Source organism: Vipera berus (assembly GCF_964194415.1).
Source record: "Vipera berus genome assembly, chromosome: 1".
Classification (NCBI taxonomy): domain Eukaryota; kingdom Metazoa; phylum Chordata; class Lepidosauria; order Squamata; family Viperidae; genus Vipera; species Vipera berus.
Window position 1 is genome coordinate 155,394,530 of NC_138202.1, and position 25,752 is coordinate 155,420,281.

General features: G+C 36.8%; 1 protein-coding gene across 1 annotated transcript in view; it reads left to right on the top strand.

Annotated features, from left to right (window-relative positions):
* LOC308664431 (sodium channel protein type 2 subunit alpha-like) overlaps positions 1-25,234 on the top strand; it is a gene marked incomplete at both ends in the record, with an annotated part of 61,466 nt that extends 36,232 nt beyond the window's left edge. Inside the window, 10 exon segments of the mRNA XM_081321667.1 lie at positions 10,376-10,496; positions 11,075-11,229; positions 12,485-12,658; positions 16,136-16,258; positions 18,107-18,388; positions 18,996-19,049; positions 21,056-21,197; positions 22,319-22,416; positions 23,583-23,853; positions 24,039-25,234. Coding sequence (XP_081177793.1) covers positions 10,376-10,496; positions 11,075-11,229; positions 12,485-12,658; positions 16,136-16,258; positions 18,107-18,388; positions 18,996-19,049; positions 21,056-21,197; positions 22,319-22,416; positions 23,583-23,853; positions 24,039-25,234 — 2,616 coding nt within the window.
* Between the last annotated feature and the right edge of the window lie 518 nt (positions 25,235-25,752).

Sequence of the window (25,752 nt, forward strand, 5' to 3'; positions counted from 1 at the left end):
CCATGTTAATAATACAAATACTTGGAACTGCCTTGGCATGTAGCCCTGGCAATAAAATGTGTGGCTTGCTGTTAGAAAGCCCAGTTATGCAAAATTTCCATAATTAATTTGTCATTACATAAGTCAACCCTTGTCTTGATTTCTTGACCTTAATTTTTTTTAAAAAAAATATTGTTTATTTAAATGATTTATAAAGTCTCTTCCCCGCCCCCATCTCACAGGATACGTTATCTTGGTGAAAAAGGAGAAAGTGAAGTTCATTTGCATCAACTCCAGTGCACACATCTAAATCTGGATGCAGTCCAGATTTTGGCTGATATAAGACTGAGAGAAAACATTTGTTTATTGAGTTTGATTGTGAAACTCTAGGTCATGTTTTCTGTTGAATATAGTACTAAGAATAAGGCTAGATCTTTAAAGTATATGTGAATATTCCTGCTTTGTGCATGACTTTCAAACAAATGGCAAGTCTTCCAAGTAAACATTCCAATTCAACACGTCAATACTGTATAGTTTCTGCCTTAAAAATTCACTTCCATTTAGTCTTGCCTTATGATGAATTCTAAGAAGACTGAGCAGCACCTGCTTCAGAGCCAACCTGACCATTCTTATTATAAAAATATGCAGTTATTTTCTTCTTTTATATATATTTTTAAGAAAAATAATCATATGGGTAAGTCAAATCATACCTACCTATCCGGAGTTTTAACGCCAAGATACTGTATGCAAATTTATTTCCTACCATTCTTACTTCTCGCAGGATTAAAATCAAGCTGGATCATTCAAGAATGCAGCTCTGGTGCTTTTTTGTCAGAGAGCAACGAACAGCACCAGTATTACACAGGTTACTTAAGCAAGTTCTACCTCTATAAGATATTTTTTAAAATGGATACTGACTGGCCTGCATGCTACTCTGTCATCTCCTTTCCCCATTCATTGCAGTATTATAGAAACTTCACCGCTACTGCCCTCTTGAGTCATATGACTCACACCCCAGCATGGTCAGGCAATACTTGCAACTGAAACATTTGTAGGATTTCGAACTCTAATTCACCTGTGTTTCTTTACCATACAATTTTAGCAATGCCTACAAGCTGCATGTAATGTATTCAACTTTGAAAGCATCGGTTTAGCTTAATTCTGGACAGACTAATGTATTCACTATTTAATCAAACTGGGGTGAACTTTATTCTACTTACAATTATACTTTGTTGGATTATCTTCATGCTTTTTGAGGTTGGCATTTTTTTTAATGAGGATCATCATTTTAATAAATTTGAACACACATATTACCAATTTGCTGAGATTTAATAACGTGATTTATAAAAAAACAGAAACCACCTCACCAATGTTGAATTTTTTCCAATGAAAGTATGTTGACAAGGTGATAACACTGCCAACCAAGCCCACAATCATGACAGTTCCTTTCACTGACTTTGGAAGTGATAAAATGACAATTTGGGGGGCGGGGGAGCAAAGAAATTTTAATGAACTGTAGCATAAATGATACTGTCTCATGATGGCCCTCATTAGGTCCCCTCTGGTTTTTTTTTAAAGCTTTAAAGTTATTCGCAAATGTAAACATTCAACTTCTTCTTCACAAGAATGATTCTCTGGACATGAGCCCAAGACTCCCTATGTCCCCCATTTCACTTTCTTTTTCTGCACATTTCTGAAAAAAGTTGCATTTAAGAAAATACAGTTTGTCCCTGAGACTTATATACCAATCCCAAAACTGTCAGTTCTAAACAAAATTAATGGGCTATTGTGAACACATTTAGAGAGATTCACTGAAAATCTGGTTCCTTACAGTCCATATGAAGTAATGCATACTCTTCCAGAGACATTATCGTTAGTAATGGATGCCGTTTTCTTTCTCATGTCTGGAAATACAACAAGCGTATACTGCAACTAATTTGATATATTGGGTAAAATAATTTTTATTGTATTGAAAGAAAAGTCTGCCTCTAGCAAAGGTAATGAAATAATATCACTTCAAAGTTTATAATCACCATAATTGAAAAAAGAAAAAAGGGGGCTATTATGTTATTTTATAAATAGAACCACTTTAAAACCATTGACTTTATTGCTTGTCCCTGTGTTAACCATTCATAATTCAAATGTTGACAAACATGATATACTGTACAAACAATCCATTGCTCCAAATCAAATGAAGATTTCTTCTTCCGTTGTGGTGTTATAATCGTTAGCCACCCTTCATGCTGGGGGAAAAAAGATCTCCACTAATTTATGTAATATCTAGACAGCAAGAAAAACTAGTCACTTAACATGGACAATCCTGCACTTTTCTTGGTGTGATATACAAGTAGCTGGACATTGCCTTTATGTTTTGCCAAACTTCCTAGTCTAGTTTGCGTGTTCCCAGAAGATTCCCATCTCAACTCCTATCCAGAGTTGATCCTGTTCAGATTTCTAAGTTGGCTAAGGGTTGCCACCAAGCTGGGTTAAGAAAGAATGATTTCCTGTAAGTTAAGATTCTTCTCCCCAGATATATGATAAACACCAATAGTAAAACAGTTTCTACATGCTGTCTTCTAACTCCCATCGTTCTGTTGTCATCCTCATTTAGTCTTTTCTCCCATTAATCCCTTTCTCTAATTTCTAATTTTAATTAAAGAATATAACATGAAGAATTCATTTTAACATTTTGCTTATTTTTTTAAAAAAAAAATCTTTCAAAGTGATGAATATGAATACAAATATGGGAATCATAGCAGTAGTTGATTTTTTTATATATAAAAAGGGGTGCTTTCAGAATGTTTTAATTAGGCTGGTTCGCTGCTTTCTGCAACTAATTAGGCTGGTTCACTGCTTTCTAAAAGTATTCCCTGGCAGTCATGCTTAACTCAGATATTAGCTTCGCTTTTCTAAACTGAAAAGCGGTTTCTTTGGCAGTGTCATTTTGCTGAATGAATGAAAGCATGATAACAAATTTGATGTGTATATCAACAAGAATATTTCCTAATTGTATCTGTGTATTTGTATCTTTTATTGGTGTACGACGACGCATAATTCTGAAAACTAAAGCAACAGGAAAAATATATCAGAATGTACTCATTTATTCTTTTAATCTGATGCATGTATTATGCAGAGAGAAAGGATATGTTAATATTTATATAGCCTCTGAACTTGAATAACATTTTTACTGTGGCCTATTTTCTACAGGAAATTGTTTGGGTAAGGTGCCAGTCATCGCATGTTTCATAAAGGATGAAGTTGACACTCTATTTTCACAATTAGAGGGTGGAGTGGACAGCCTTTGGAATTTTAACAATGCAATCCTATGTTTTTATTCTTAATGAAGTCTCACCAAACTGAAGTATGTTTAATGAAGCTGAATTTATTTCATCTTGGTATTTTGGGGTCTTCATATAAATGAGAGTGTTCCTCACCAAAAAAAAATATAATTAGTATACTTTTTTAGTGTATGCTTAACATCTAAATGCAATACAAGATTTATTTATTTATTTATTTATCCCTATGGAATCAACTGCCAACAGAACTCCGGACTGCCCCCGACCTTCGTTCATTTTGCCGGGACCTAAAAACCTGGCTCTTTGAGCTATCTGGTCTGGACTGAGGGGTTTAATGTTTTTAAATTGTGATTTAATTTTTGTGGCTAGACTTAATTTAATTTATTTTAATTTTATATTGGATTGTTTTTAAATTTTGCCTTGTAAACCGCCCTGAGTCCTTTGGGAATAGGGCGGTATATAAACCGAATAAACAAATAAATAAATAAATAAATTTTTCTCCCATCAATTCTGCCAGATAGGTTGGGCTGAGAGAATGTGAGTTTCCACCAGAAAGGACTAGAATTTGGGTCTCCCCATTCATAGTCCAACACCTGAATCACCACATAGTCTTTGACTGAAACCTAAATATAATCTTAAATTATTTACATCTATCATATTTTTTTTTGCAATTCTAAGTATTGGGGGTAATTAAATTTGCTGATGAATGTGGATACTGGAATAGGCAGTCTTAGTAGTGGAGAGCAGAGGGAATGGTCTTGAGGGACAGGAAGAAGAACTACGACTAAAACAGCTGTCACCTTAAAAAGAATGTAATCTGATTAAATGTCTTATATGAGACATCCCCTAGTTTTCGTAAAAATAAGGAAGAGGGGGGACCACATTCAGATTTGCAAGATTCTGTTACATAGCGTTACAATAAAAATCGTCCTACAGTTCTACATAACCTCGGATTCCTAATTTACCTGAAGGGGTGACATCAACAATTTCAATCGTGTCTGGACTTCACAATTTGTCTTTTAGAGGTTTCTGTTGTTATAGATTAAACTGCCAGGTCACACGAATATGCTCAATAGGCTTTGATAGCTTTGTGTAAGGTGCCATATCAGCCTAATATACTGTATGATGAAAATGGGCAAGTGTGAATCTATAGTAGTATTGGGTAATTAGACCATTCAATTACATAAGGTGTGGCATTTGCATGAATAGCACACATGTCACTATGTTTCGATGACTTGGTATCATAGTTTTCTAGAGTCACTGTTGGACAAACCATTATTAGGTAGTGTCGTTGGATCTTTAGTAAATGGAAATGGAAGAAATTGCCTTCAGTGGAAGTAGGAAAACTGCAGAAAGACAGCCTATGTATCAAGCAGATTACATAATATAGTATTTTCCCAACAAAATAAATAGAAACTGGAGATATAATAAGAGCAAGTGGAGGCTGCTAGGAACAGAATGAAAATGATTGTTTCTTTGTTTTGTTTTTAACAATTTTTTCCAGTTACTTCAAGATGGGTGGCATATAAATTAAATAAATAAACCAACAAACTCAAGGCAGCTTATACTGGGATCTCCTGTTTTATTTTTTTACTAGCACAAATATTAATGCTCAAGAAAAAAATGACAAAAAGGAAGTCGTAATGCCTATAAAAATGTTGAAAAAAGATAAAAATGTAGGTGGCGTTATTAGGTAAATGTTAAAGTATTATTTGATTTTCTTAAGGAATGAGTTGCAACGTATGTAATGTAAGACATAGACCTGTGTCCATGCCTGACAATTGTGAGACTGCCATTATTCATATTCTTTAAAGGGGATAGTAGCAAAAAGTACTGAGAATTAGTTTGCTCTGTTTGTCAACAAAGGTGTAGGTAGAATTTTGACTGAGAAGGTAAAGGACATTTATTGTGTCTTTTTGCTGGGCAAGGGAGCATATAGAACATATTTTTGCTGCTCATTGGATTACTGAAATGTATAAATGTGAGAAAATGTATGTTGATTTGGAGAAAGTATATAATAAAATGAATAGACCTGAGTCATAGAATGATTGTGTGAATGTGGAATTGAAAATTGGCGACTGAATGCATGCAGTTGTGAAAGCAATTTCTCACATGAATAAGAATCAATGCAATCAAAAGATGCAAATTGCCCCACCATCACAAAAGAGAGAAACCTCCTTCACTTTGCACAGGGGAAAAAATGCGAGAAAACAAGCCAGAGTTTTGCTTCTTAAGACTGACTACACAGGGTTCTTGTTTGAAAGTAGAACATTTATTAAAATTCTGACGTTGTAATTTCAACTTTCCTTCTAATAAGTATTACTAATCAGCCCTCTGAAAGACTGGTTCTTGCTTGACTGTTTCCAATCTAGAGTGCTAGGAGAAGTTTGACAGTGAGGAAAGTAAACGTGTATGAGAAAATAATGAAAGGCTTGGTGAATTGTTCAATACTTGAACAGGGAAAAAAACAAGGAAATGTAATGTCTCTTTGGTTGTTTCATACATATATGGATAAATGTATAAGGAAAGATTATAGTAAAAACAAGGATGTATTGCCTAGCAACATGTATGCGAATGTACCTTTGCATACAGGTGATAGCATGTTGTTGGCAGAGAACCCCCAATCATTTGCAGTGAAAGAGATTATATAATGCATCAAGAAATATGAATCTGCCAGTCAGTTACTAAAATACCAAGGCAGTCATATTGAAGAGGGAAAAACTAAGTGAATGGTTGCAAGTTATATATTGTAACACAAACTAAAGCAAATTGTTGAATTTATGTACTGTACATTGGTAAAATATTGACCAAAGTTAGGAAAATGAGTGGAGATGTTTTAAGATGTGCAAATGCTGGTGGCAGGCAATGGATTGTTTATGGTTTGTTATGAACAATGAATATTGGTCAGAAGAAGCAAAAAGAGTGTGTGTGTGTGTGTGAAGTAAGTTTTTGTCTGCTTTGTTGGATTAAATGAGAGTAGGAGATGTCAGGAGAAATAGCACAGTAAGATGAATGCAGTGCAAGCAAGCGTGTGTTGTAAAAAAAGAAAAGAAAAGATAGGGTCAAGAATGAACGGGTGCTGAATGAATGCAGAATGAATAGAAAGCTGATTATTAGTCTGAAAGAAGCACGATAAGGTGCTTTTGTTCATAAACAGAACAAATGAGGCTCTAATTGCAACAGTATATAAAGGAAGACTGAATGAGTCAAGACGAAAGTGAAAACAAAGTTGTGGTTGGATAGGTTCTCAAAAAGAAAGAGAGGAGAAGTTTAACAAACAAGTCTACAGTATAGTTTAAATCAGTGTATGGATGTACAAAGGTCACTTGCAAATATTAGAAAGTACGGAAAGGTAGAATGAATAGTGTATATTTCTTTTTTTCTTATTTCGTGTTTTTAATTCATTTGGCTTACTCACTCTTAATCCTTTTCTGCATTCTGCAAGGAAAAGTGTGATAAGTATGTATGAATGTAGGGCACTGTGTTCACCTGTGCTATGACTTGGTTATTTTATTTTTTTAATAGCTGTCCTGGTCCATAGCTCCAGCTGAAGTGTTTGAAGATGGGTAGTTGATCACCCTTATCCTATGTACTCTTTCTGAGATTACAGCAGGGCTATGGAGGCACCCCTCCAATGTAATCATCTCTGTCGGTCAGTAGCACGAGCAGAGCTCAAATGCTTGGGGTCTTTCATTTTCTTAATGGTTTGGCTTCCATGCAGCATCTAATTCAGATGTTGTAAAAAACACCATCTTTTCCACTGAGAATAATTTTACAAGCCTAAATTTGCAATTCATTAATTGTAAATTCGTAGGCTAAATGTAAGCGTACTTACTTGCATGATATCAGTTTCTCTAATTTTTCCCTGATCTTTTTGCTTGCACATGAAATACCCAAGATACTAATATAATGAATGACTTGCAGATGAAGGATATTTAAAAAAAAAAGAAAGAAAAGAAAGAACTGGTCAAATTTGGATTTGTGGTTTCTTTTACTTCATTGCTTATGAAACAATACACAGAAAGTATTTTACCTCTTTATTGAAATGAATATGTAAAATATACCATCTTTTTTTCTGGAAAGCAAAAAGATGCCTGTTTACTTTTATTTTGGCTTTTGTGCTCCTATTGCTGTAACAATAGTGCTATAAAACAGGGATGAAATGATGCAAGCAAACTGCTATACAGTTCTAAAAATTTAAAATACTAGATGATTTGATGTTTAAATATAAAATATACATAACTAATATTATAAAACCAGATTGGAATTTATGCTTCAGTCCAACAATGGTCATGGGCATAAGAGTTTTGATTTAAATAGAGAAATTTAGTGCATTTGAATAATCTCCCATTTATTGCAGTTTTTATATAAGAGATTGCATCTGGCATTTACTATGCAAGTAGATTGGACTTTTCTAGTAGAATGAATGAGGTAGTGAATGCTATAATTCCTGTATATACTTATTTCATAATTTGTGCACTGTTCACTGGAATGTTTTTGAGTTGCTTGAGATATGCATACGCATAATTGTAGTTAAACAGCTTTAGATGGAAGCCAGATACTGATTTCAATGTAATATAACTTTATATAATAGAAATTTCACTTGGGACCAATTTATAAGCATGGTAGAATATGTCATTTCTGATTAGCATTGACTGATTGTGCCATCATGAGTATAATATGTGGAAATGATTCTTACGCAAAACCTATTCATGGATGTAATTGGAAGGAAAAGAAAAAGAATTGTTATAACCACGTACGTAACAAATGGTGGTGTACAATAAAATATTTTAAAATCCTGGATACAAATGTATAATGAAAGTGACTCTCAGTATACTACGATTTTTCAAAATGTTATTATTTTGACTGGTTTTGATAATATGCCAGTTCTTTACAGAAGCCTGCTTGGACCATGTGATCAAGAAGTTATATTCTAGTCAGTTTTAGTTAGACTATTACTGCTAATTAAAGCATAATTGTAGATTTTCATAACTAAAAACTCAATGGAAAGTATCAAAAAAATGTACATTTTAATATAGTCAGTATAGAGTAATTATTTGTACTCTCAAAAATATATATTCATGAATGAATATGCACGGTTTGTATTTCCATTACATCACTACTACATGGCATTAATAAGATCATTTTTTAAGTTATCTATAATTCATACTGAGTACTGTATATAACATGTTCTCTGACAATAATGTCTGCTTTGTTTACTGGTGGTGAAATATTTTAGAAGTTGATTTTCTTTGTAATACAAAATTAATCTCCTAATATTGGTTTACATAACAGCTAGGAGAATTGAGCTTGAAAAGTGCCTTTAGACTAGTTCTGGTTTGTTTCCTACTGTGACATTTCGAAATTCAACTAACAATAAACCATATTAAGGAGAAAAAAATGCAGGGTGCAATTATTTCAAGCCTTCTAGAAGTAGAGTGCAATGACCAACATGAAATGCTAAATATTTTTCCAGAAACAAATAGTTAATCACAAACTGGCTGAAATAAAACAGGTATTTTCCTCCATAAGAGAATAGACATGCTTACCATTACCCTTGAGGTGGCAGAAAATTAGACGCCACATGTTCTGTCCTCATCCTGATTCTGTCCTGCGTCTATTGCCTGTCTTTAAAGTCATTTGACATCCTTAAAATGGCATAAGTGCCACAGAGGAACAGATTTTACACCCCTTGAAGTCCTCCTTGGATGGTGTCAGAATAAAGGGTGGGAATATTGCTTTACCACTGGTACAGCAAAAGGAGGCTTACGCTGTCTCTTTCAGCGGCCTGGGGTTAAGATGCAAGCAACATCCTGGGGTCACTGGAAAAAAAAGATGTTGCCAGTTGTTTGTGGTGTGGTTAGGTACAAATGGGAAGAGACTCTACAAACACCTGCTTTTATTGGCAAAAACTGCTTGGATCATCCAAAGTACTTTCAGTCAGTTTTAAGAGGTAACTAAATCTTTCTGCTGTTTATAATATTAACATCTCAAGCTGGAGCAAAGATGGTAAAGTACTTTCTTCATCAAACTAATAGTTAAGCTGGTTAGAGTTTATGAAACCAGCTTTGTACCTATGAATAAATGCCTGTAGCTTTACCTTATATTTTTTTTTAAAAAAAAGACTGATACAAGTATGTGATAATTCACCATCTGCTTACATCATTCCCACACAAAATTAGTTACTTACCAGTGCAGCCATTTTGTTAATGTTATACATGTTAATAACATTGTACAAGGCTAAAAATGACATGGTCACTACTTTTATTCACAATGGTACTCATATTATCTTCGTGGGGCACTACATTCATTTCTCTGAATAGGATCAGGAAATCAGCTGAAGGCGTAGTCAAAAGCATTTCTCATCGTTAAGGTAAAGCCTTTCTTCGAAAACAGGTCATCATTGCATTGTAAATGCTATGCCAAATAATACCCGTGTACATTTCAATATGTACTCAGAGGACCTATATGTGTACCATGCAAGAATAAAAAGTAGTTTTAAAATGCACAGTCATTTGTGCAAGTGCATTGCCAAAAGAGAATGCAAAATAATGGCTCTTGCTCTGAAATTAAGATGCTGCCTTCCTTTCTGAATTACAGAAACTTAGAAGTACTTACACACTGATAATTTGTGTTTTCATGCCAATGGGAAGTAACCGGTTAAATATAGTTTGCTGCTTATGCCTATTCTATCTGCATCAGACATGAAAATGCTGCTTTCAGTTTTTGGTTGGTTTGGTCATAATTTTGGGGAAATGCTGCAATTCATACTGCTCTCTGTTACCTCATTTGAATAATCAGCAATCGTTCGTGCTAATAAAGCATTTCTTAATTTTTAACTCTGTATTTGGCTCTCTCTCAGCGTTAACAAAATTGGTTCCAAATTATGAGTCCTAGTATGAATACAACAGTGCATCATGGAATATAATTTCTTATTCCTTCATGTTCAGAAAATAAATTGAGATTAATATAAACCTAGGCTAATTTAATTTTTATTTCAAAGTTCTTAAATAAAAAAAGAGAGCATTCTGGAATGTACTAAGCACACCCAATGCCGTGACAAATAAAACCGTCATTAACAGTTTCTTATTCATTTGCAGAAACTAAATGCATCTAGTTCGTCCGAAGGTAGTACAGTTGATGTTGGAATTCCCCAAGTTGGAGAACAACCAGAAGCTGAACCTGAAGAATCTCTCGAACCAGAAGCCTGTTTTACAGAAGGTGAATAATATAAAATATTGCAAATCTTTCAGTGCCGGTCTTAAGTGCCCCCGATCTAGCAAAGGACACAACTTGCATAAAAAAGGAGATGTGCAAAAGCCTTCTTAGTCACAGTTGACTCTCCAAGCAGGAGCTGTGAGTCTAGGAAGACACCCAGACTGTGTAGCAACCTGGAAGGGAGAGGTGGAACCCCATTCAAGATGAAATATTTCCAGATCTGTACAGTTCAAATACCCACGGCCACTTCAACTTCATAGGGTTGAGTCAGAGATAGTTCCTCCCCATCCAAACCTCCAGGCACTGGGATAGAATCTTAGAATCAGCTGAAAGACATGTATACAAAGTCTCAATTGTGATAAGTAATTTCCTTTGGGCATCATTGAAACTGTCCTTTGAAAACTGATTTTGACAATATAGTAGATTTCCAAAGCATCATTTCAAATTAAACCAATTAATTTTAGAGTGAGAAAGGGCTCCAAAGCCATCTGCTGGTTTAAGAGTATATTCTGCTGAAGACATGTAGTACTGTAATTGTTACTCTGTTTTCATTTGCCATATCATCTTGCATATTTTGCCAGGCTGCATCCGGAAATTCAAGTGCTGCCAAGTCAGTGGAGAAGATCGCAAAGGAAAAATCTGGTGGAATCTTCGGAAGACTTGTTACAAAATCGTAGAACATAATTGGTTTGAGACTTTTATTGTCTTCATGATTCTCCTTAGCAGTGGTGCTCTGGTAATTTTTAGAACTTGAAAACCGTTCATTATCATAGAGATTTAGCGTAGGAAATAACCCAGACACATAATTATCTGAAAACCTCTGAATTTTTAGTAGGGATTATCTTTTCTGTGAGTCATAGCTATCCCTAAAGTAGTACAATTTTATTGCTTAATTGTTAGAGTTATATCCCACCTTTCATTCAGGAGCTCAAGGTGCTGCCTATAGCATTCTGTCCTACCATTTTTTCCTCACAATTACACAATTACACCTGTACAATTAGTCACAGTCACAATTAGTCAATTATATAGTTCAGGGTAGAGTTGAAGCTGGGTTTACCCATTGCCAGTTAAATATCTGGCTTTCTGCACCAAAGTGGTTTTCAATACACATTTTGTTTCAATGGATGCCGATTAGTGTACATTCAAAGTGACAATAACGTTATTATTCTGTTCTATTCTATTTTCCCTTCAAATTGTTGCATATAATATTCCTACAGAAGAATCCCAAATAGCTTTACAAATAGCTTTTTAATCCCAAATAGCTTTACAAAGTGGGTGCATGCTTTTATTGTAAGGATTTTTCTTACGAAAATGAGATCCATTAATCCCAGTTAAGCAGTATGGTCACAATAAAATAAGATTTCTAAATTGTTCCAAATGGGATAGCAATTCATACTTATATATTGGATTCATACTAGTTTAAACTCCACTGTTACTTCTCTATGAGGGACTGGAGAGGGAAATGAACAGTTCAACTTTTTTAGGTTTAGGATTTTGGGTCTAAAATCAGAATTAGCATGGCATTTGGTTTTGCCCACCATTAAAAACAAACAAACAAACCTTTGTAACTTTTATCTTTCTATGGAATGGAACAGAAGAAACATAAGGAGCTACATATGATTAAACAGCTTTATTTAGTTCAATTTGTGAAATTTGGGGGTAGAATCCCAAAGAGGTAACTTATTTTAATTTAATTAGAGATGCCAATAATTGAATCTGCAATGTACTACATATAAAACATGTCATCAGCCAGTAAGATGTGGCTTCTTCCAGTAAACTCTATAAAGTAGACCTCTATAAATATTAAAACAAATGCTTTTGATATTTTTTGTCATATTCTGATTTAATAAATATATTGATTAAAGTGAAGCATTTAAGCCTTTCAGTAGAAAGAGGGGAGAACTGGTTTTTAGTTCTAGAATTTGAAAGCAAACAATAAATAATAAGCCATACTAAAACCAGGGGTGGGGTGGGGGAACTTCTGTCCCCAGGCTTTCGAAGACATATACATTGAGCAGCGCAAGACTATCAAGACTGTACTGGAATACGCAGACAAGGTCTTCACCTACATCTTTATTTTAGAAATGCTTCTAAAATGGGTGGCTTACGGCTTTCAAATCTATTTCACCAATGCCTGGTGCTGGCTGGATTTCCTCATTGTTGACGTAGGTATTTTTTTTCTTTAAGCTATTGATATATTGTAGCATGAATTTTTATAGCAATCATTAAATATACAATAAACTCACTACTTTCAGAAAAGGAAAACTTCTGCTTTCAGCTGGGTGAATGGCGTTCAGTAAAATTGCCACTGAGCGGAATTCCCTTGGTGAAGCAGAACTGGAAACGGAAATTTATTTATTTATTTATTTATTTTATTGGATTTGTATACTGCCCTATTCCCGTAGGACTCAGGGCGGTTTACAGGGCAGTTAAAACCATGAATACAAAAAATTAAAAACAATTAAAACAATTAAATTAAATTCAAGCCCCAAGAGTAAATCTAAAACCCAGTTAAATTAACAACCCCACAGTCTGGACCAAACAGATCGAAGAGCCAAGTTTTCAGGTCCCGGCGAAATGAGCGAAGGTCGGGGGCAGTCCTAAGTTCTGTGGGTAGTTGGTTCTATAGGGCAGCTGCACCCACAGAGAACACCCTTCCCCTGGGAATAACCCGCCGGCATTCATTAACCGGCGGTACACTGAGAAGGCCCTCCCTGTGGGGGCGCACAGGACAATGGGAAGATGATGCCGGCAGCAGGTGTTCCCTTAGATAGTCCGGACCCAAGCCATTTAGGGCTTTATAGGTCATTACCAGCACCTTGAATCTCACCCGGAGGGCAACCGGAAGCCAATGTAGCTCACAGAGAAGAGGTGTTACACGGGAGTATTGGGAAGCTCCCATCAAAACTCGCGCGGCTGAATTCTGCACCAGTTGAAGCCTTCGGGTGGTCCTCAAGGGCAGCCCCATGTAGAGGGCATTGCAGTAGTCTAACCGGGAGGTCACGAGCACATGAGTGACTGTACGTAGAGCATCTCGGTCCAGATAGGGACGCAACTGGCACACCAGGCGAATCTGGGCAAAAGCCCCCCTGGTCACGACTCCTATATGATCTTCCAAACTGAGTCTTGAATCCAGGAGGACGCCCAAGTTGCGAGCCCTATCAACGGGGGGTAATACAGGTTGAGGTATGGCTACCCCTATCAGCAGTAAGCTTGAAATGATAGGTGACAGGACACCTTTAGGTCCACAAAATTAAAAACTTTCTTATTTCCTTGATAATACCTCATGGAATGAAGTAAAGAATGGCCAAACATTTCTCCCCCACTTCACTAAAGGTAAAGGTAAAGGTTCCCCCACACATGCGTGCTAGTCGTTTCTGACTCTAGCGGCCAGTGCTCATCTCTGTTTCAAAGCCGAAGAGCCAGCGCTTGTCCGAGGACGTCTCCGTGGTCATGTGGCCAGCATGACTAGACGCCAGAGGCGCACGGAACGCTGTTACCTTCCCACCGTAGTGGTCCCTATTTTTCTACTTGCATTTTTACGTGCTTTCGAACTGCTAGGTTGGCAGAAGCTGGGACGAGTAACAGGCGCTCACTCTGTTATGCGGCACTCGGGATTCGACCCGCCAAACTGCCGACCTTCTGATCGACAAGCTCACTTCACTCCCTTGGCTCATTTCAGGCCTCTCAAGAGTGGTATCTGGTTCCCTTTTCATCTAAGCACTTGAGCAGTGGATAGGAACATGTGGGCAGGCAAGGGAGAAAAAAACCTGCCATGTGCAAGTAGGACCAAGGGATCCTTTACTCCATCCTCTTGTGAAAGGGAAAAATATATAAATCGCAAGAGATCTAAAGGTTCAAAACTTCTATCTTTGGAGAGAGAAAGAAAGAAGGAGAGAGACCTGACGAGAACAAGATGGTGTTGGAGGAAAGTCCAAAAGACCTTAAACATGAACTCTGAGTCGCAAAAAGTAAGATTGCATATCCTAGAACAGTTAAAGGAAAATCAAAGTAACTTTGTCTCTAGTTTCATATGTGCAGATTCTGATTTATAGAGTTATCTTTTTTTTCATGCATCTTAGAACATTATTACCCAAGATGCTTCCAAGCAACAGCAGACCATACAATCTTTTTTTTTTTCGTACTATCTTTAGGAGGAATATTTTTAATATAATGTCTGTGACTTTAGCCATGTTATAGGAATATTTTCCCTAGCAGCCTTTCATTTCACGGGAGGCTGATTAATGTGAAAAGAAAATTTTTTATATTTTTAACAATATTTATTTATCGTATTTATATAGCCTCCCATCTCACATGAAAGTGATTCCAGGCCACATACAGCACTCAATTAACAAAAACAATTAAACAATTAAAATAACAAAAAGGCACATAAAACAGGAGAGTGTGAAATTAACTACAGTAAGGGAGCTCTCACACACACAAAAAAAACCATTGCAAAATCTCCTTCATCCCTCGGGACTTTCAGGCCTAATAACGTAGCCAGGTCTTGAGAGACTTGCAAAATGTTGAGAGGGATAAACGGTTACTAGTCACCAGTGTAAACAATTATGATTGCCAGTAAGTTTAACTTATAATTAACACTTGATTTATTGTTTCTACTCCCAGATGGCTTTTCCTCTAGCACATGCCTCAAGCTCATATTAGTTATAGAAGACAGCACGATAGTTTTTAGCTCACCTTTATCATTCTCTCATTTCTGTGACTTACCAGTACTATGGGATTCCTATCTATCCCACACAAGGGATCAAGCTGCAGTGCCAAGGCAGATAGGCAGACCAGGAGGTATAAAAAACAGAGGATTTGGAAGACCCGCTGAGCGATTGAGCATTTGCCACTTCAAATGGGTACACTGGTGAGGACGTTGTAGTTCTGGTTCCTGCAATCAAGAGTCAGGAACATGTCAAAAATTGGAAGGAGTGAGCCAGAAATACTTAGGGGTTGGTGAATCCTCCCATCATTTCATAAGAGGTGGTTGATTGAGTAATAATCATTAAATCTGGTAAAAAGAAATATTGCTATGTCTTCCTATAATTGATTCAGATCTGCCAACTGACTTTATGAGAAGTATAAGTTTGGAATAAACTTTGGAGTAAAAAGAGAACCAGTCTGGCCTAGTGGCTAAGGCACCAGGCTAGAAAGCCAGAGACTGTGAGTTCTTAGCCATGAAAGCCAGCTGGGTGACCTTGGGTCAGTCATTCTCAGCCTTAGTGACCCACAGCACTGTTGTGGGGAAAATAGAAGGAAAGTGTGCTGGATATGTTTGCTGCCTTGAATTATTTGTAAAAAAATACTAAAGGCAGGTTACAAATAAATAAATAAATATAAAAATTATAAACTTCAGAGTAGAAGCACAGATTCTTTGGTTTGTTTTCTTGCCATCTCTTTCTTTGATATTGCTCATTATACTCCTCTGAACTAGTTGGACTAGATGACCTGTGGACTAGATGACCTCCAAGTTCCCTTCCAACTTTACGATTTCTGATTATGATTAGTTTGATTTTGTAAGATAATCTTCAGCTATGACAGACTGGGGAGGTGGCGTTACCAGAGATTTCTTGGGGAACACATGGTGACCATTATTTGCACAGTAAATTACTTTATTTTCTTTTATTCATTTGTAGGTCTCTATTGTTAGCTTAACAGCGAATGCCTTGGGCTACTCTGAACTTGGTGCAATTAAATCTCTTAGGACTTTAAGAGCTTTAAGACCTCTAAGAGCCTTGTCACGGTTCGAAGGAATGAGGGTAAGAAAAATATGAAATAACATATGCTTGAAGCAAATTATTTTCTTAAAGGTATGCTACAAATGTGTATCTCAAAGCCACTAATTTAAATTTCATTTAAAGTGGCCCTGGGCAACATCCTACTTCTATTCCCTTAGCCTCTAGGCAACATGAGAGAAATAATTCCAATATATCTAGGCAGCGTCTAAAGGCAGTTATTTACCTCATTATCAGATTATTTATTTTCATTTAAATCACATCTCTGAAATGGTGGATCTAATACATCATTAAAGAAGCTCCTTGATTCAAAATATCAAGAAGCTGGATAGAGACCTGCTCCATGGTTGATGGCCAACCCAAATCCTTTCGATAACACACATATTTGGAGGGCCCATATGCATACATTTCTAGGCTAACTCAGAACTGCAGCTACTTGTTTTCTTGCTGTATTTGCAGGGTAACATACTAACTGGATGGAAAATTATTTTCATAAGCCTCTGTTGCTTCATTATGGACTGTCCTTCCCACCTAAGCTACAGAGACTATATGGAGGAGATGATTGAGCAATGTAATGATGATAAAGGGGAGTCAGCTTATAGGAAGGAGGTTGAGTTGCTGACGGAGTGGTGTAGGGAAAATAATTTATTTCTCAATTTTAAAAAAACAAAAGAAATTATTGTGGACTTTAGGAAATGCAAATTGAACATTCATCCACTTATTATTGAAGGGAATTGTGTGGAACAGGTCTCGGTGTTTCGATTTCTGGGAATGGAGTTAAGAGATGATCTGACATGGGGAGCAAACACCAAAGTTGTGATGAAGAGAGCACAGCAGAGGTTATACTTCTTGAGAATTCTCAGGAAGCATAATCTCTCAAAGGACCTGTTGTTGGCATTCTACCACTGTACCATAGAGAGCGTGTTAACCTATGGTCTGTGTGTGTGGTTTGGGAGTTGTACAGTCAGGGGAAAAACAATGCTGTCCAAGGTCGTAAAGACTGCGGAGAGAATAATTGGGTGTACTCTTCCTACTTTAGATCAAATCTATGCCTCCAGGGGTTATAAGAAAGCTGTGGAGATTGTGCAGGATTGCACGCACCCTGGAAATGATCTCTTTCAGCTTCTGCCTTCTAGAAGGAGGTATAGGGTCATAAAGACCAGGACCAGCCGCTTGAGAAATAGTTTTTATCCAAAAGCGGTTTTGGCTTTGAATGCAGCAGAATGCAGTTTCTGAGAGGACTTCTGTATTTAGTTTTTAGAGTGTTAGAGTGTTTCTAGGGGTTAAATGTGTATATGTGGGGTGGGTGGTATGTTGATATGTATTTTGTTGTTTGTTGTTGGGTTTTGTGGGGTTCATGTGGATTTTTCAATTTCGTAGTTCTGTATGGGACAATGACAATAAAGATTATCGTATCGTATAACATCGCGGGTTATTTGATATTTAAATGCTAATATTTCCTTATAATTCATTTTCCTCTGACTTGCAACTTGGTTCTCCAAATGTATGAGGAAAGAGTATTTTTAGGGTTAGGGTATTGATAGGATACTGCCCTGGAGTTATAAAACCTTCAATACATGTTCTGCCACATATTATGGTCCTTCCTCTTCAATTTTGGGAAGCTAAATTCTGGAAAGTCTCTTTCCCTCAAATCTTTCCCTAAATTTGTAATTTTCTTTGTTCAAACCAATGTTTATACCCGAGTCCTGATCTCTTTTTCATCATCTATTATTACCATTAGTGCCTTCAGCTGTGATTAAATTATAGTACAACATTGCCAAGAAGCAAAACTAGGAATTAGAAATTCTCCTTTTCCTATCTCACTTTAGCAAATACGTTTTCACTTCATGTGTTTATTACTTTGTATTACAGGTAGTGGTGAACGCTCTCTTGGGAGCAATTCCATCTATCATGAACGTGCTTCTTGTATGTCTTATATTCTGGCTAATCTTTAGCATTATGGGAGTGAATCTCTTTGCTGGCAAGTTCTACCACTGTGTTAACACCACAACCGGGGAAATGTTCAGCACTGATGAAGTTGACAATCAGACTGAGTGTGAGAATCTCATTGAAAAAAATGAAACAGCCAGATGGAAAAATGTGAAAGTCAACTTCGATAATGTGGGACTTGGCTACCTCTCTCTGCTTCAAGTAGTAAGTAGCTGTTCTTCCTCTATTAAAATTTGAACAACGCGACCATTGTATTTTTCTCCCTTTAGCAGGTTTTTTTCCGTAATTAGAAAATTCCATCAATGTGAACAGTCAGTCACTTTACAAGTGATTCAGCTGCCAGGTTTTGAAATGGACTGATTTGTATCATACGTGGCATTCCTTAATCTTTCTCTTCTAAGCTCTTCTCTAAAATACATCTGTTAGCAAACTTTTTGCATGCCATATAAATTATATCTTGTCCATGAAATAAATGATCATTAGTAAAATGCAGAGGTGCCTGTGATAGGTCGTTTATTTATTTCACTATACCTGGTGCAATCAAGCAATCTGACCCATCCCTATTTAATAAATAGAAATTATCCATAACTGGAGAAGAGACCATTGCATATAGAGAATGGCTGTTTTTCAGAGCTGTACCAGGCTAGCAATATGTGGGTTGAAAGACACATTTTGAAAGAGAAAACTGACAGGGGGACATGGAGTCTTCTAAAAGACATTTACAATTTACACAACAGGAACATTTAGGAATTATGTACTGTGTGCTTTTATTCCTTTGCTTAAAATATAATTGCCTGACTGCTGTTTGCAGGCCACCTTCAAAGGCTGGATGGACATCATGTATGCAGCTGTAGATTCACGAAATGTAAGTAAGCTATTGGGAAGGGAAACCAGTCGTGGACTGCAAAAATACGATTGACTACAAGACGGCAGAAAAGACATACATGAAATTTGCAGTCTTGTTACCGTCTTGTAATTGCCTGGTAGACCAAACACAGCTGGTTTTACTACATGGACACTTGCCTCCATATCCTCCACAGCCACTCATCAGATCAGCAAGTGTTTCCCCGGAAGGGTCCAGTTCTTTTTCACATTAAAACTAAGACAGGAAGGATTAAAGCAACCTTGCCATTGATCGTAGGGTTTGTCTGCTTTCTTTTCTTTTTCAAAGAGGCAAGGCAGGTAGGATGCTGGGATGAGAAGGTTATGGCTGGAAGATACTTCTGTGTGCTTGTTTGTTTGTTTCCCAGTGTATTTTACCTCAGAGGAGAATTTAAGAGGTAAGAATGGAGTCATAACCTCACCCCAAAAAAACAGAAGTGAAAAATTTTAAGAGGTAAAATGGATGCCGTAAAGGCTTAAGGCACCCATTTTTGCTATTAAATCTTCCAACTCTTTCCCCACTACTTCAGTGTAAGTAAAGGTTTAAAAAATGGGTCTCAAATACTCCAGTATGTCTAAAGCCCAAGAGGAAATACAGGACCCTTTCCTATCAAAGGATAATGACTGGAAGTAAGGTCTATATGGACTTTCTCAGTCATCCAGGTCATAGTTGTCCCAAAGATGCTTTGTCACGAGGCAACTGACCTTTCTTGTTTTTCTTTGAAGATGTTTCACAAAATGTCTTCAAAGAAAAAACAAGAAAGTCCAGTTGCTCGTGAAAAAGCATCTTTGGGACAACTAGAATTAATAAAAAAAACTATTACCTTGTGCTAGTTATAAAAATTTCAAGTAAAAAAATAATAATCCAGTCATAATATTTCCCATTCTGATCTTTAAAAAAACACCAGACTATCTTAGCCATAGATAATTCTCAAAATTTTCATCAGAATGTAGACTTTAATTTTTTCATTGCAGTAAATGAGTAGCTGATGCAAAAAGAATAGGAATTATATGAATGCATATTTACGGTATTCATCTGTAACTATGATACAGACCAAGAATACTTCAAATACAACATGATATGGAATACAATAAAAACGAAGAAATAAAATCTAAAATAGTTGCTTTGCACATTAAGATCAGTAAAAAGAATCTCAGATGCCTTTTATCTGATAAAGTTTCCTATCATAATTCTATTTCCGAGAAGCAAAAAGAAAAGCAAAAAGAAAAGAGAATCAGTTGTCAAAAACACACAGACACACACACACACACACATCAACATATACTTTTTGTTTCATTATACTTTTGTGTATGTGTGTACATGTAGTGTCAAGAAACCAGATGAGTTATAGTTCCATAGCTACACATTGTACAAGCTTCATTGTATATAATAAAAGAAATGTGGGATATAAATGTGAGATCTCCTTTTGTTGAAATGACTGTTTTCCAAGAAAGCAGTAAAACTCTTTCCCAATGACTGGTCCCAATGAAAAACTGTGACCACATGCTTAAAGCTAACATTTTTAAAATACATTAACATATTGTATCATAATTGGCAGAATGCATAGGCTCTGTCTCATCCAGAAAGTCTGTTTCATTCATTTCCATTTGGTTTCTTCTCACTTTCTCCTAAGCTCAGGATGTGTCTTTCTTTTTAGCTACTTCTTTGAGTCTAAACACCTCAATTGTCTATTAGCAAAAGCCATGTGCTCTAGCATGACATCTACATCAGTGGATTTTAGAGAGGAGAGGAAATAGAGAAAAGTGAATAATAACTGAGAAGAAAATGCTTTAGTTGAATAATTGTACATCGATACTCTATGTAAAGTTAAAATGAAAATTGGTGAATTTCTCTATGCTGTTCTTAATAACTGTTTCATATAAAGACTAAATATGGTAAGGCTTGGCCCAGGGTTCAAGATAAATACCCATAAATTTTATAGAATTGAATAGAACATTTTTCTATTTAAAAATTTGTTTCCCTTGCAGGTGGAAGAACAGCCACATTATGAGGATAACCTTTATATGTATCTTTATTTTGTCATCTTTATTATTTTTGGATCCTTCTTCACTTTGAATTTATTTATTGGTGTCATTATAGATAACTTCAATCAGCAAAAAAAGAAGATAAGTATTCTATCGCTGTGATTTCAGAAGACTATCAGAGGTTTTATTTTACGAAAAACATCGTGCTTTGTGTATTTCTTCTTATTTTTCTTTCTTTCAAATATGCAACTATTATTCCAATGTGTACTTCCTAAAAATAAGTTGTAAACATTAATTCTAAAATTGCCGCTGTAAAAAAGGAACATATGGTGTGTTAAAACCAATACATGAAATGAAAGATTTCCACCATGAGTTAGTTTTAAAGGAGGGAGTTATATAAACAATTACATTGTAATACAATGTACTACTTCATGTAAATATGCATAAGGACCTCATAAATCTAAATAATAAATAGTTATTGGCAATGGCTTTCTGGAAACTAGCAAAAGATGAACCCTTCTGGATGTCATTTGGGATGTGATCCTTTTCCATACTTATCTTTTTTTATCATGCTTTTCATTTTTTCAATATGGGCTTTGGGTTTTTTTTATTTTATTTTTTACTTGTTGAAGGTATTTGCGTTATGAGAGCTGAAAAATATATATATTTTCCAATTGTTCGTCTATTTATTTTGTAACCTGGAGGTTTTATTATTTTTGTTTGGTTTTTCCCTAACTATGGATGTTTTTATTTTATGGGAGGGGGTTGTTCTAAGATACTGGAAATTGAGACAAAAGTTTAATACCTGATGATAACGACGGTGACAGAAGTGATGATGGCAGTGCTGAGAGACTATGGTGGCAATTATACTTTTTCAGTCTGCTGTAACTTTGCTGAAATTAAATTCCTGACCTTAGCCGAACTATGGGAGAAGGATGCCCTGTTCTCTACCCATTAGGGAGCCACCCCTAATGAAGGGAAGCGCAAAAGAGTGGGTGGGCTTACAGACCGAAACCCTGCACACTTGTACATGCCTGCATACAACATCAACCCTTCTACAAAGGAGCAGAGCTTGTGTTTGGGACTGCTCCTACCAATTTGTCCTCCTCCACGTGCTCGGCTTTTGCTTTAGTAATAATAGGCAGCCCAAGGGAAAGAGATTGTCCATCAAATAAAAGTCAGTATATAGAAAAAACAGAAAAGAAAAAAAGGGAATAGAAATGTCTGGTTGTAACTAGGTTTTGTTTCTCCCTTTTTACTTTGGAGGTCAAGACATCTTTATGACAGAAGAGCAGAAAAAATACTATAATGCAATGAAAAAACTGGGCTCCAAGAAACCACAGAAACCTATACCCAGGCCAGCAGTAAGTGTTATGGGTGGTTGTTGGTTTTTTTCATCGTTCTCACTGTTTTTGAAAACTCATGCTAGAGTTAGAAAACAATTTATACCTTATAACCCCACCACCACCACCACACACACACACACAAACACACACACACACACACACACACACACACAAAACCCATCTTTTTAAATTAGTAACTGAGGATGAGGCGGGCCCAGGTCACGGCTCAGTAGCAGGCTGCAGCTTGGGGGTTGGAGACCCCTGGATTACTCTACAGTTTTCAATGGTTTCTAGCTTAAACGCTTTTGGGGGGAAAACATGTTACAAATTGTCAATAATCATGCCACCAAAATTACGCAGTACGATCAGGAAAGGTCTGAAGACTATGCCCCTTACATTTAAATGACTTTAAAAGGTAAAGGTAAAGGTTCCCCCGCACATGCGTGCTAGTCGTTTCCGACTCTAGGGGCCGGTGCTCATCTCTGTTTCAAAGCCGAAGAGCCAGCGTTTGTCCGAGGACGTCTCTGTGGTCATGTGGCCGGCATGACTAGACACCAAAGGCTCACAAAACGCTGTTACCTTCCCACCGTAGTGGTCCCTATTTTTCTACTTGCATTTTTATGTGCTTTCGAACTGCTAGGTTGGCAGAAGCTGGGACAAGTAACAGGCGCTCACTCTGTTACACGGCACTCGGGATTCGACCCGCCAAACTGCCGACCTTCTGATCGACGAGCTCAGCGTCCTAACCCACTGAGCCACCGCGTCCCATTAAATGACTTTAGGGCTGACCAAACCAATCCAGCATTAACAAATCAAAACAGAGTTATTGCAGTAATTGTTTTTTTTTATTGAAAAGTTTTAAAATACATTTTATCTTTAACCATCCCCCCCTCCCCCCAATTGCAGTAATTGTTATGTACCCCTATCTGATTCAGGTATTCAATGAGTCTGTGAAATCCCACAGGAAAGCTATTAATGGATATGCTTCCTATTTCATAACTTCACACTTCTGACTTTCCGGGAACATAGTGGTATTCTGTCTTGCTGCACCTTCTGTCTATGCAGTTTGACTAGTATACTGTACGGTGAAGTTTATAGCAGTTTCAGATCATAATTATATAGATTATAATTGTCTATAACTGATCATGAGATATATGAATAATCTTTATTTTCTTCAACTACAGAACAAATTCCAAGGCATGGTCTTTGATTTTGTAACAAAACAAGCCTTTGACATCAGCATCATGATTCTTATCTGCCTTAACATGGTTACCATGATGGTAGAAACTGATGACCAAACTGATGCAATGGAAGCTATTTTGTATCGAATTAATTTGATCTTCATTGTCCTTTTTACCGGAGAATGTGTCTTGAAACTGATTTCGCTCCGCTATTATTATTTTACAATAGGCTGGAACATTTTTGACTTTGTGGTTGTCATCTTATCTATTGTAGGTAAGAAAATTTTCATTGTAGTAAAAGATGTAACATGTTTATAAACGAAAACTATGAGTAATTAACAGATGATTTTAATGTTTACAATATGTTTCATCCTTTATGTTTTCATATGAGATTGTAATTAACATCTAAAGTTTTAAATCTGCATTTCAGATTAATAGACATTTAATGTTTGTTTATAGGTATGTTCCTCGCGGAGATCATTGAGAAATACTTTGTGTCCCCCACTTTGTTCCGAGTAATTCGGCTTGCCAGGATAGGTCGAATCCTGCGTCTAATCAAGGGTGCAAAAGGGATCCGCACTCTGCTTTTTGCCTTGATGATGTCTCTCCCTGCCTTGTTCAACATTGGTCTCCTCCTGTTCCTGGTCATGTTCATCTACGCCATATTTGGAATGTCCAACTTTGCCTACGTGAAGAGAGAAGTTGGCATCGATGACTTGTTCAACTTTGAAACTTTTGGCAACAGCATGCTCTGCCTCTTTCAGATCACCACCTCTGCTGGCTGGGATGGCCTGCTAGCGCCCATCCTGAACAGCGGGCCTCCAGACTGCGACCCGGAGATAGACCACCCGGGTAGCTCAGTCAAGGGAGACTGTGGCAACCCTTCGGTTGGGATTTTCTTCTTCGTCAGCTACATTATCATCTCATTTTTAGTTGTAGTGAACATGTACATTGCTGTCATTTTGGAGAACTTCAGCGTGGCTACTGAAGAAAGTGCTGAGCCTTTGAGCGAGGATGATTTTGAGATGTTCTACGAGGTCTGGGAAAAGTTTGATCCGGATGCAACCCAATTCATAGAATTTGCCAAACTCTCTGATTTTGCAGCCTCGTTGGATCCTCCTCTTCTAATACCAAAACCAAACAAAGTTCAGCTTATTGCGATGGACCTGCCCATGGTGAGCGGTGACAGAATTCACTGCCTCGACATCTTGTTTGCTTTCACCAAACGTGTCTTGGGTGAAAGTGATGAAATGGACGCCCTCCGAATTCAAATGGAAGACCGGTTTATGGCTGCCAACCCGTCAAAAGCCTCCTATGAACCAATTACCACCACCCTGAAACGAAAACAAGAGGAGGTATCTGCCGTTATTATTCAGCGAGCCTTTAGGTGCTACCTCTTGAGGCAAAAAGTTAAAAAAGTTTCCTGCTTGTTTAGTAAAGATAGGATTAAAGGAGGCAATGATACAGTTATCAAAGAAGATATGATCATTGATAAGCTAAATGAGAATTCTACTCCTGAAAAAAACGATATGACTCCCTCCACCACCTCTCCACCTTCCTATGATAGCGTTACAAAGCCCGACAAAGATAAATATGAGAAAGACAAATCAGAAAAAGAAGATAGAGGTAAAGATGTCAGGGACTATAAAAAATGAGCAAAATGAACGATCCCTTTATGACAAATTGTTTACAGTTTGAGAAAGTAAAGTATTATTTCAAAAGGACTCCTATAGGAGGTTTATGCCAAACTGACTGTTTTTGCACACTTAGACAGACATACACACACATAAAAATATCTATAAATATATTATGTATGTATGTATATATATGTGTGTGTGTATGTATGTGTGTGTGTGTGTACACACATACATACATACAAATGTTAGCTATATACTTAAGGTCAGTGCCTATTAACAAGATAGTGACCCCTTGCCAATTCAAATGCTGCTCTGTAAAACAGGACGGCTCTTTTGACAGGCAGCTCCTTGTTTGCATTACCAGCTGACACTGCTGAAGAGGAAAGAAAAATGGCTATCCAGACTGTAGGGATCAGTAAAAGAGGTGCCAACCTAGAATTGACCTGTGTCGATCATAAAACACTCAGAAACAACAACAAGTGTATCCGATGTTTGCATTCCAACTGCCACACACGTTTGCCATATTTTTACAAAAA